The following is a 13,108-nucleotide window of genomic DNA, read 5'->3' as shown; positions in this document are numbered from 1 at the left end:
TGCAGGAGAGGGTGTACTATGTGCAGGAGGGGGTGTACCATGTGCAGGAGGGGGTGTACTATGTGCAGGGGGGTGTACTATGTGCAGGAGGGGGTGTACTATGTGCAGGGGGGTGTACTATGTGCAGGAGGGGGTGTACTATGTGCAGGAGGGGGTGTACCATGTGCAGGAGGGGGTGTACTATGTGCAGGGGGGTGTACTATGTGCAGGGGGGGTGTGTACTATGTGCAGGAGGGTGTGTACTATGTGCAGGGGGTGTACTATGTGCAGGAGAGGGTGTACTATGTGCAGGAGGGGGTGTACTATGTGCAGGAGGGGGTGTACTATGTGCAGGGGGTGTACTATGTGCAGGAGAGGGTGTACTATGTGCAGGAGAGGGTGTACTATGTGCAGGAGAGGGTGTACTATGTGCAGGAGGGGGTGTACTATGTGCAGGAGGGGGTGTACCAGGTGCAGGGGGGGTGTACCAGGTGCAGGGGGGGTGTACCAGGTGCAGGGGGGGTGTACTATGTGCAGGAGGGTGTGTACTATGTGCAGGAGGGTGTGTACTATGTGCAGGAGAGGGTGTACTATGTGCAGGAGAGGGTGTACCATGTGCAGGGGGGTGTACTATGTGCAGGGGGTGTACCATGTGCAGGAGGGGGTGTACTATGTGCAGGAGGGGGTGTACTATGTGCAGGAGGGGGTGTACTATGTGCAGGAGAGGGTGTACTATGTGCAGGAGAGGGTGTACTATGTGCAGGGGGGTGTACTATGTGCAGGGGGGTGTACTATGTGCAGGAGGGGGTGTACTATGTGCAGGAGGGGGTGTACTATGTGCAGGAGAGGGTGTACTATGTGCAGTGTGTACTATGTGCAGGGGGGTGTACTATGTGCAGGGGGGTGTACTATGTGCAGGGGGGTGTACTATGTGCAGGAGGGGGTGTACTATGTGCAGGAGAGGGTGTACTATGTGCACTATGTGCAGGGGGGTGTACTATGTGCAGGGGGGTGTACTATGTGCAGGAGGGGGTGTACTATGTGCAGGAGAGGGTGTACTATGTGCACTATGTGCAGGGGGTGTGTGCTATGTGCAGGGGGTGTGTACTGTGTGCAGTTACCTGTGTACTATGTGCAGGGGGTGTACCAGGTGCAGGGGGGGTGTACTATGTGCAGGGGGTGTGTACTATGTGCAGGGGGTGTGTACTATGTGCAGGGGGTGTGTACTATGTGCAGGAGGGGGTGTACTATGTGCAGGAGGGGGTGTACTATGTGCAGGAGGGGGTGTACTATGTGCAGGGGGTGTGTACTATGTGCAGGAGGGGGTGTACTATGTGCAGGAGAGGGTGTACTATGTGCAGGAGGGGGTGTACTATGTGCAGGAGGGGGTGTACTATGTGCAGGAGAGGGTGTACTATGTGCAGGAGGGGGTGTACTATGTGCAGGAGGGGGTGTACCAGGTGCAGGAGAGGGTGTACTATGTGCAGGAGAGGGTGTACTATGTGCAGGAGGGGGTGTACTATGTGCAGGAGGGAGTGTACTATGTGCAGGAGAGGGTGTACTATGTGCAGGGGGGATGTACTATGTGCAGTGTGTACTATGTGCAGGAGGGGGTGTACTATGTGCAGGAGGGGGTGTACTATGTGCAGGAGAGGGTGTACTATGTGCAGGAGAGGGTGTACTATGTGCAGGAGGGGGTGTACTATGTGCAGGAGGGGGTGTACTATGTGCAGGAGAGGGTGTACTGTGTGCAGGAGGGGGTGTACCAGGTGCAGGGGGTGTGTACTATGTGCAGGGGGTGTACCATGTGCAGGGGGGTGTGTACTATGTGCAGGGGTGTGTACCATGTGCAGGAGGGGGTGTACCAGGTGCAGGGGGGGGTGTACTATGTGCAGGGGGTGTGCTATGTGCAGGGGGTGTGTACTATGTGCAGTTACCTGTGTACTATGTGCAGGGGGTGTACCAGGTGCAGGGGGGGTGTACTATGTGCAGGGGGTGTGTACTATGTGCAGGGGGTGTGTACTATGTGCAGGAGGGGGTGTACTATGTGCAGGAGGGGGTGTACTATGTGCAGGAGGGGGTGTACTATGTGCAGGGGGTGTGTACTATGTGCGGGGGGGATGTACTATGTGCAGTGTGTACTATGTGCAGGAGAGGGTGTACTATGTGCAGGAGAGGGTGTACTATGTGCAGGAGAGGGTGTACTATGTGCAGGAGGGGGTGTACTATGTGCAGGAGGGGGTGTACTATGTGCAGGAGGGGGTGTACTATGTGCAGGAGAGGGTGTACTATGTGCAGGAGGGGGTGTACTATGTGCAGGAGGGGGTGTACCAGGTGCAGGAGAGGGTGTACTATGTGCAGGAGGGGGTGTACCAGGTGCAGGGGGCGTGTACTATGTGCAGGAGAGGGTGTACTATGTGCAGGAGGGGGTGTACTATGTGCAGGAGAGGGTGTACTATGTGCAGGAGGGGGTGTACTATGTGCAGTGTGTACTATGTGCAGGAGGGGGTGTACTATGTGCAGGAGGGGGTGTACTATGTGCAGGAGAGGGTGTACTATGTGCAGGAGGGGGTGTACTATGTGCAGGAGGGGGTGTACTATGTGCAGGAGAGGGTGTACTATGTGCAGGAGGGGGTGTACTATGTGCAGGAGGGGGTGTACCAGGTGCAGGGGGGGGGGTACCAGGTGCAGGAGGGGGTGTACCAGGTGGAGGGGGGGTGTACTATGTGCAGGGGGTGTACCATGTGCAGGGGGGTGTGTACTATGTGCAGGGGTGTGTACCATGTGCAGGAGGGGGTGTACCAGGTGCAGGGGGTGTACCATGTGCAGGGGGGTGTGTACTATGTGCAGGGGTGTGTACCATGTGCAGGAGGGGGTGTACCAGGTGCAGGGGGGTGTACTATGTGCAGGGGGTGTGTACTATGTGCAGGGGGTGTGTACCATGTGCAGGGGTGTGTACCATGTGCAGGAGGGGGTGTACCATGTGCAGGAGGGGGTGTACCAATTGCAGCGGGGGTGTACCATGTACATTGTTCTCTAATTTTGATCTCCAGTGAATAGTATCTGTCTATAGCTCATATATATATATATACATACAGTACTAGCTGTAGCTCCTGGCGTTGCCTGGGATAGAAAATAACTGCTCTTGGCTACAACAAAATCGAATGGCTTAACAAAAAATATATTAAATGTATCTATAGACTGTCTCTTACTGTCTGTGTGGCCGGCAGTCTCTTTCAGTGACTGTCTGTCTGTCTGTGTGGCCGGCAGTCTCTTTCAGTGACTGTCTGTCTGTCTGTCTGTCGCCGGCAGTCTCTTTCAGTGACTGTCTGTCTGTCTGTCTGTCGCCGGCAGTCTCTTTCAGTGACTGTCTGTCTGTCGCTGAGAGTCTCAGGAGTTTAATTTTCCCCTCAGATGTTTATAAAATGACAGCTGATCTCTGATTGGTTTCCATGGGGGGAACAATTTAACCACAGACATTTTTGATAAATCTCCCCCTATCCCCCTATCTTACACTCATTGCCTGTAGTAGCCAATCACAGCTCATATTTATGACCTGTGGCAGAACAGCAACCAATCACGGTTCAGCTTCCAAATGCCACAGCAGCAGCAGACAATGGCTCCTGTATATGGTTGGTAATAAGTCGGTTTTGGAAAGTGTGGGGTAAAACTGTGAAGATTCTTTTAGCGGACATTCAACACACACACACACAAACACACACACACACACACACATACATATACATATACACACATACACATACATATACATACACATACACACACACACATACATACATACATATACATACACACATATACATACACACACACAGGGCCGCATCTGCCATGAGGCGAGATGAAAATCTCGCATCAGGCGGCAGATGCCCGAGCCCTGATTAGAGCGGCACCCTGGGCGCTGCCCGGATCACCCACCATGAAATTAATTGCGTCTGTTTCTGTAAGAACACAGACGCGATTAATATACACAGCGGCGATGGGTTGGGATTGTGTGGTGCGTATGTACGCTGTGACCTGACAGCGTGCACTGAAAGCATCTCCCGCTTCCTGACAGGTTCTCCTGTCCTACCAGCCTCCATGTGCAGCTCACAGCAGTGAGGAGCCATGATTGAAGGTCCCGCTCTCCGGACCTTGTGCAGGGAGAGCGGAGGACAGGAGGAGCAGCAGGAGACTGCAGGTGGAGGAGCCCAGGACTGTGCCGAGTCTCAGGACCTGAAGAGTCACTGGATCGCAGCACACGTGCAGGCCGGGTGTCGGGTGTCACAGGTTTACAGACAGGAGCCGCTGAGTGAGGGGGGAGTCACTGAAATGCTGACTGTAACCCCTGCTCTGCCAGAGAGCAGTAAAGAACAGAGCTCAGGTACTGAGGGGCTGGAACTGTATGTGCTCCAATATCAGGTTGTTAACCCCTTGGTGTTTGCTTACCTACTGATTTTTGTTCAGCTTTGTATAGATAATTCAGCTACAAATAGTATACTTCATATACTGAACTAATCTGGTATCCACTATTGTATATTCCAGCTGTATAGAAACTATGTAGCCCCATGTGCATAAAGTGAACAAATTCTCTACCAAATACTGTATATTCCACCTGCATAGACTAAACTAATCCTTTATCAGCTACAAATAGTATTTTCAATTTGTAGCGACTGAACTAATCTGTGTCCACTGTATATTCTATCGGTATAGCAGTATGCTTCACATGCATAAGATCTTTTTATCAACTACAGGCGGTCCCCTATTTAACACCCGACTTACAGACGATCCCTAGTTACAAACGGACCTCTGGATGTTGGTAATTTATTGTACTTTAGCCTTAGACTACAATAATGAGCTATAACAGTTATCACAGGTGTCTGCAACTAAGCTTTATTGTTACTCCTGGTTCTTATGACAACCCAAAATTTTTAAAATGGGGGTTCGGGGGGGGGGGGCAGCATTTTCAATTTTCGCCTCGGGCAGCAAAAAAGCTAGAATCGGCCCTGCACACACACACACATATGCATACATACATACATACATATACACACAAATACATACACACACACACAAATACACACATACATACATACACATTCATACATATACATACGTACACACATACACATTCATACATATACATATGTACACATACACATACATACATATACATATGTACACATACATACACACATGCATACATATACATACGTACACACACACACATATAAACACACACACACACACATACATATACATACATACATACACACACACACACACACACACATACACACACACACATACATACACACACACACACACACACATACATACATGCATACACATACATACATACACATTCAAACACATACATGCATAAATACACACACACACACATACATACATACGTACACACACATACATACACACACACACATACATACATTGGTGACCACCACATAGAACTAGAACTGAGGTAATCTGGGTTTTGAACCTCAGAATTAGGTGAAGACCACTTGGCTTAATAGACCAGTCATCTCCAGCTGCCTCCATATTCGTTGGGTTCAGAATCTTAGCCAGAACCTTGTAGAATCCATGGCAAGAACAATTTTGACTGGTGAGAGAAATATCGAGGTATAATTCAGAGACCATACTGAGTTCTCAAAGCTCTCAACTTTTATTGGAAAGTAAGCCTTCAGATAAAAACCTGTGAACACGGAGGACATCAGCCACACAACAAGGTACAGTTCTACTGAGCACTGTCAGTGACAAACCGTCACGGCTGACCGAGGACATCACAAAGCGGCAGCGTGCAAGCAACAGGGGATCCTCCCACGTAGACATGACTTATTCACCATGATGGCAGGACCTTCACCATCTCCCACCATGATGGCAGGACCTTCACCATCTCCCACCATGATGGCAGGACCTTCACCATCTCCCACCATGATGGCAGGACCTTCACCATCTCCCACCATGATGGCAGGACCTTCACCATCTCCCACCATGATGGCAGGACCTTCACCATCTCCCACCATGATGGAAGCAATAAGACAGGACCTTCACCATCTCCCACCATGATGGAAGCAATAAGACAGGACCTTCACCATCTCCCACCATGATGGAAGCAATAAGACAGGACCTTCACCATCTCCCACCATGATGGAAGCAATAAGACAGGACCTTCACCATCTCCCACCATGATGGCAGGACCTTCACCATCTCCCACCATGATGGCAGGACCTTCACCATCTCCCACCATGATGGAAGCAATAAGACGGGACCTTCACCATCTCCCACCATGATGGCAAGCAATAAGACAGGACCTTCACCATCTCCCACCATGATGGAAGCAATAAGACGGGACCTTCACCATCTCCCACCATGATGGTAGCAATAAGACGGGACCTTCACCATCTCCTACCATGATGGCTGGACCTTCACCATCTGCCACCATGATGGAAGCAATAAGACGGGACCTTCACCATCTCCCACCATGATGGCTGGACCTTCACCATCTCCCACCATGATGGGCTGTTTAGCTCCATCGAAAGCCCAAACCTTACAGTTCCTGCTCCAAGAACTCCACCACTTAGCCCATTCTCGTGAACCTGAGTGTCAGAGATTTCCAAGCAGAACTTAAGGAATCAACATGTGTAGGACCCCCAGAAGAAAGGCATGGACATAGACACCAGACAATGAAGTAGTAACAGTAATTATAGCGAGCACTGTCGCTGATAGGTGATCTCTTCATAGCACAAACATATCAATAATACAAGAGGCTAAAGGTTCTTCATCATTGGGCCAATATCCGAGATCTAGAAACTTCTTTGGACCTCCCACACTTCCCCGCTCAAGGCGTTTGCTGCCCCCTCCACGGTCCATGTAAAGAGGGCGATCTGCTTCCTCAGCTCACTGTCATCTATAGCTCCCTGCTCGCGACTGAGGTGCTCCATCAACGTGTCCAGGGTGTGATCGCCCCGGCCGAGGAGGACATGGCGGTACGGAGAAATGATGGCGGATACATACTGAGACAAGAAGTAAAACTCCACCTGTGCAAGAGAAGAAGAAGACAAGTTCAGAGACAGACTGGCAACAAATCCCACCCAAGTAGTAGACTTAGGACCTGATCACAAGAGCTTACAGTCTATGAGGATGAGGGGGTGACACAAGAGCTTACAGTCTATGAGGATGAGGGGGTGACACAAGAGCTTACAGTCTATGAGGATGAGGAGGTGACAAAAGAGCTTACAGTCTATGAGGATGAGGGGGTGACACAAGAGCTTACAGTCTATGAGGATGAGGGGGTGACAAAAGAGCTTATAGTCTATGAGGATGAGGAGGTGACAAAAGAGCTTACAGTCTATGAGGATGAGGGGGTGACAAAAGAGCTTATAGTCTATGAGGATGAGGAGGTGACAAAAGAGCTTACAGTCTATGAGGATGAGGGGGTGACACAGGAGCTTACAGTCTATGAGGATGAGGAGAGGACACAAGAGCTTACAGTCTATGAGGATGAGGGGAGGACACAAGAGCTTACAGTCTATGAGGATGAGGGAGGACACAAGAGCTTACAGTCTATGAGGATGAGGGGGGACACAAGAGCTTATAGTCTATGAGGATGAGGGGGTGACACAAGAGCTTATAGTCTATGAGGATGAGGAGGTGACAAAAGAGCTTACAGTCTATGAGGATGAGGGGGTGACACAGGAGCTTACAGTCTATGAGGATGAGGGGAGGACACAAGAGCTTACAGTCTATGAGGATGAGGGGAGGACACAAGAGCTTACAGTCTATGAGGATGAGGGGGTGACACAAGAGCTTACAGTCTATGAGGATGTGGGGGTGACACAAGAGCTTACAGTCTATGAGGATGAGGGAGGACACAAGAGCTTACAGTCTATGAGGATGAGGGGGGACACAAGAGCTTATAGTCTATGAGGATGAGGGAGGACACAAGAGCTTACAGTCTATGAGGATGAGGGGGGACACAAGAGCTTATAGTCTATGAGGATGAGGGGGTGACACAAGAGCTTATAGTCTATGAGGATGAGGGGGTGACACAAGAGCTTACAGTCTATGAGGATGAGGGGGTGACACAAGAGCTTACAGTCTATGAGGATGAGGGGGTGACACAAGAGCTTACAGTCTATGAGGATGAGGGGGTGAAACAAGCGCTTACAGTCTATGAGGATGAGGGGGTGACACAAGAGCTTACAGTCTATGAGGATGAGGGGGTGACACAAGAACTTACAGTCTATGAGGATGAGGGGGTGACACAAGAGCTTACAGTCTATGAGGATGAGGGGGTGACACAAGAGCTTACAGTCTATATGGATTATGGGAGGACACAAGAGCTTACAGTCTATGAGGATTAGGGGGACACAAGAGCTTACAGTCTATGAGGATGAGGGGTGACACAAGAGCTTACAGTCTATGAGGATGAGGGGGGACACAAGAGCTTACAGTCTATGAGGATGAGGGGGGACACAAGAGCTTATAGTCTATGAGGATGAGGAGGACACAAGAGCTTACAGTCTATGAGGATGAGGGGAACACAAGAGCTTACAGTCTATGAGGATGAGGGAGGACACAAGAGCTTACAGTCTATGAGGATGAGGGGTGACACAAGAGCTTACAGTCTATGTGGATGATGGGGGACACAAGAGCTTACAGTCTATGAGGATGAGGGAGGACACAAGAGCTTACAGTCTATGAGGATGAGGGGTGACACAAGAGTTTACAGTCTATGTGGATGATGGGGGACACAAGAGGTAAAGAGCTTGGGGGGGGAACAGTATAAAATAATTTAATAAATAAAAATTCTGCTGCTTGAACCAGTCATCAGCCACATCTTACATACAAGGTCCAAGGTGAAAGTGGCTGCAGAGAAGCCTGGAACTTGGTGTCTGGTGGTTGTCGGATAACAGACGGGAGATTGGAGATAGGATGGATTAGTAAAGAGAGTTGACATTTCATGCAGTTAGCGAGTGCTATAGATCTGCCTAAAGAGATGGGTTTGAAGCTTTGAGCACGTTTGAAGCTTTGGGGTTGGGTATTTGTCTGATAGTCTGGGGAAGGGCATTCCAGAGATTTGCTGAAGCTCAGGAAAAGTCCTGGAGACGTACAGGAGAGATTCAAATTAAGGTGGAGAATAATCTAATATCACTGGCAGATCGAAGAGCACGGGAAGGGCGATAGACTGAGATGAGAGAAGAGAGATAGGGAGGGGTGCAGCATTGTGCAGAGCTTTGTGGATGAGGGTTATTATTTTAAACTGAATTCTGAAGGAGACTGGAGTCTGGTCGAGAGTGAATCAGCGCAACAATTACCATTTTAGTAGTTTCAATTGTCAGAAATGGTCGATTCTGGAGATGTTTCTGAGATGAGGCAAGAGCAAGCAAGACATTGAATATACGGTGAAAAGGAGAGGTCAGAGTCCAGGACATCCCCAAGACAGCGGCCTGTGCCCCAGTGCTATAGTCATCCCACAGACTGAGATGGAGAGGTCAGGGTTGGGTGTGTTAGTAGATGGTAGAAAACTATGGAGTTCAGTCTTAGATTGAGTTTCAAGAAGATCGAGGACAGAGAGACAGTCACTAGTGTTCTGGTTTAAGGCCGCGGTGATGTTACATACAGAAGTATATAGCTGGGGGACATCAGCAGAGAGATGATACTGGAAACCAAATCTGCTGATGGTTTGTCCAATGTGAGCAGTATAGAGGGAGAAGAGTAGAGGACCCAGGACTGAGCCCTGAGGACCCCGACACTGAGAGGAAGAGGAGAAGAGGACCCAGGTCTGAGCCCTGAGGACCCCGACACAGAGAGGAAGAGGAGAAGAGAAAGATCCAGAAAAGGAGACACTGAAAGTGCGGTGAGAGAGATGGGAAGAAAACCAAGAGAGCGCAGGGTCCTTCAGGCCAATGGAGAGAAGCCCCTGAGGAGGAGCTGGTGGTCCACAGTATCAGACGCTGCCGAGAGATCCAGGAGAATGAGGAGAGAAGAGTCACCTCTGGATTTAGCAGTGGGGAGATCATTGGAGACTTTATTAAGAGCAGTTTCAGTAGAGTGCACAGTACAAAAACCAGGTAGGGGAACGAGGAGGGAGTTAGCTGAGAGATAGCGGGTATAGAGAATAGACCGGGTGTTCCAGGAGTTTGGAGATGAAAGGGAGATTAGAGACTGGTCGGGAGGGAAGGGGATTGGAGGGGTGAGTGGATTGGGAAATTATTTCCTGTTGAATGCAATCAATTTTATCCTTAAAGTGCGCTGGATCTTCAGCCCCAAGATCTGTGACCGGTGGCTGCACCTTTGGTGTTGGGAGTGAAGAGTATCAAAGAGCCTTTTGGGGTTGTTAGAGATATGGCAGAGTTATAGGTTTTTAGCATAAATGTGAAGTGTAGAAAGCGCAGATTTGCACGATTTCCTCCACAGACGTTCGCCAATCCTGGAGCACTGCCGAAGGAGACAAGTTTGTTCGGTGTGCCAAGGTTATTCCAGATAGTGAGTGGTGCCATCTCATCTAGGGACAAGGGGAGAGGGGAGATGTGGGACAGGGGGAGAGAGGAGATGGGGGACAGGGGGAGAGGAGGTGGGGGACAGGGGAGGACAGGGGAGAGAGGAGATGGGGGACAGGTGAGGACAGGGGAGAAAGGAGATGGGGGACAGGTGAGGACGGGGAGAGAGGAGATGGGGGACAGGGGGAGAGAGGAGATGGGGGACAGGGGGAGAGAGGAGATGGGGGACAGGGGGAGAGAGGAGATGGGGGACAGGGGGAGACGAGATGGGGGACAGGGGGAGAGGAGATGGGGGACAGGTGAGGACAGGGGAGAAAGGAGATGGGGGACAGGTGAGGACAGGGGAGAAAGGAGATGGGGGACAGGTGAGGACGGGGAGAGAGGAGATGGGGGACAGGGGGAGAGAGGAGATGGGGGACAGGGGGAGAGAGGAGATGGGGGACAGGGGGAGAGAGGAGATGGGGGACAGGGGGAGAGAGGAGATGGGGGACAGGGGGAGAGAGGAGATGGGGGGCAGGGGAGAGGAGGAGATGGGGGGCAGGGGAGAGGAGGAGATGGGGGAGAGGAGGAGATGGGGGACGGGGGAGAGGAGGAGATGGGGGACAGGGGAGAGGAGGAGATGGGGGACAGGGGAGAGAGGAGATGGGGGACAGGGGGAGAGAGGAGATGGGGGACAGGGGGAGAGAGGAGATGGGGGACAGGGGGAGAGAGGAGATGGGGGACAGGGGGAGAGGAGGAGATGGGGGACAGGGGGAGAGAGGAGATGGGGGACAGGGGAGAGAGGAGATGGGGGACAGGGGGAGAGAGGAGATGGGGGACAGGGGGAGAGAGGAGATGGGGGACAGGGGGAGAGAGGAGATGGGGGGCAGGGGAGAGGAGGAGATGGGGGGCAGGGGAGAGGAGGAGATGGGGGGCAGGGGAGAGGAGGAGATGGGGGAGAGGAGGAGATGGGGGAGAGGAGGAGATGGGGGACAGGGGAGAGGAGGAGATGGGGGACAGGGGAGAGGAGGAGATGGGGGACAGGGGAGAGAGGAGATGGGGGACAGGGGGAGAGAGGAGATGGGGGACAGGGGGAGAGAGGAGATGGGGGACAGGGGGAGAGAGGAGATGGGGGACAGGGGGAGAGGAGGAGATGGGGGACAGGGGGAGAGAGGAGATGGGGGACAGGGGAGAGAGGAGATGGGGGACAGGGGGAGAGAGGAGATGGGGGACAGGGGAGAGAGGAGATGGGGGACAGGGGGAGAGAGGAGATGGGGGACAGGGGGAGAGAGGAGATGGGGGACAGGGGGAGAGAGGAGATGGGGGGCAGGGGAGAGGAGGAGATGGGGGGCAGGGGAGAGGAGGAGATGGGGGGCAGGGGAGAGGAGGAGATGGGGGGCAGGGGAGAGGAGGAGATGGGGGGCAGGGGAGAGGAGGAGATGGGGGGCAGGGGAGAGGAGGAGAGGGGAGAGGAGGAGATGGGGGACAGGGGAGAGGAGGAGATGGGGGACAGGGGAGAGGAGGAGATGGGGGACAGGGGAGAGGAGATGGGGGACAGGTGAGAGGAGGAGATGGGGGAGAGAGGAGATGGAGGACAGGTGAGAGGAGGAGATGGGGGACAGGGGAGAACGGGTGAGAGAGGAGATGGGGGACAGTGCAAACTGTAAGGTGTCTGTGAGGTATCTATTGCACTTGGGTTCCAATATGGGCGATGGGTGGTAGGATTCAGGAAAGATGAAGAATTATTGAAAGTATTATCTGAAAGTGGAAAGGAGGAATTGGTAAAATTAGATATTGCAGAAAGTCGGAAGAAGACCAAGTCTAAGATGTTTCCATCATTATGGGTGGGGGAATCGCAGAGTTGTGAGAGACCTAGAGAAGTACTTAGTGCTGAGAGGCCAGAGGGGAAATGGGAGTGTTAATAGGGATGTAAAATTCTCCCATGATGATGGTTGTGATGTCACAGGATAGAAAGTGAGAGAGCCAAGAGGCAAAGTGGTCCAGGAACTGATAGGGTGAGGCAGGACGGTATACTACAGCCACACGAAGAGAGAATGGGCGGAAAAGTCTGAGGGTGTGGACCTCAAAAGATGGTCAAGTAAGAGAGGGGACAGGAGGAATGACCTGGAAGTGGATTGTGGAGAGAGGAGTATGCCTACCCCTCCTCCATGCCTATTCTCAGGTCTGGAGCAGTGCGAAAAGTGTAAGCCGCCATAAGACAAAGCAGCAAGGGAGGCAGAGTCATCCTGCTGGATCCATGTTTCTGTGATGGCAGCAGGTCAAAGGATTTAGAAAGAAAGAGGTCATTACACACAGAGTGGGCGTTTCATAGGGCAAATTTACAAGGGGTTACAGGTGGAGGAGGAGAAGAGGGAATACAATGTATAACTGCAGCAGCATACCTGTCAGAATATCAAACTGCAATGTGTAACTGCAGCAGCATACTTGTCAGAATATTATACTGCAATGTATAACTGTAGCAGCATACTTGTCAGAATATTATACTGCAATGTATAACTGTAGCAGCACACTTGTCAGAATATTATACTACAATGTATAACTGCAGCAGCATACTTGTCAGAATATTATACTGCAATGTATAACTGTAGCAGCATACTTGTCAGAATATT

The 13,108-nt window shown here is 51.4% G+C and overlaps 1 protein-coding gene across 6 annotated transcripts in view; it reads right to left on the bottom strand.

Annotated features, from left to right (window-relative positions):
* Positions 1-5,636: 5,636 nt before the first annotated feature.
* TFR2 (transferrin receptor 2) overlaps positions 5,637-13,108 on the bottom strand; it is an 86,975-nt gene continuing 79,503 nt past the window's right edge. For 2 of the 6 annotated variants that reach the window (XM_072150059.1, XM_072150060.1), the window contains exon 19: positions 5,637-7,034. In XM_072150059.1, coding sequence (XP_072006160.1) covers positions 6,801-7,034 — 234 coding nt within the window. In that variant the 3' untranslated portion in view covers positions 5,637-6,800. The remainder of the gene's footprint in view (positions 7,035-13,108) is intronic. The other 4 variants (XR_011855141.1, XR_011855138.1, XR_011855139.1 and 1 more) reach the window with 4 other exon arrangements.

The sequence above is a fragment of the Engystomops pustulosus genome, chromosome 4, assembly GCF_040894005.1.
Source record: "Engystomops pustulosus chromosome 4, aEngPut4.maternal, whole genome shotgun sequence".
NCBI classification, from domain to species: Eukaryota; Metazoa; Chordata; class Amphibia; order Anura; family Leptodactylidae; genus Engystomops; species Engystomops pustulosus.
The sequence above is the reverse complement of the archived record's forward strand: the minus strand, read 5'-3'. Positions and strand labels throughout refer to the sequence as shown.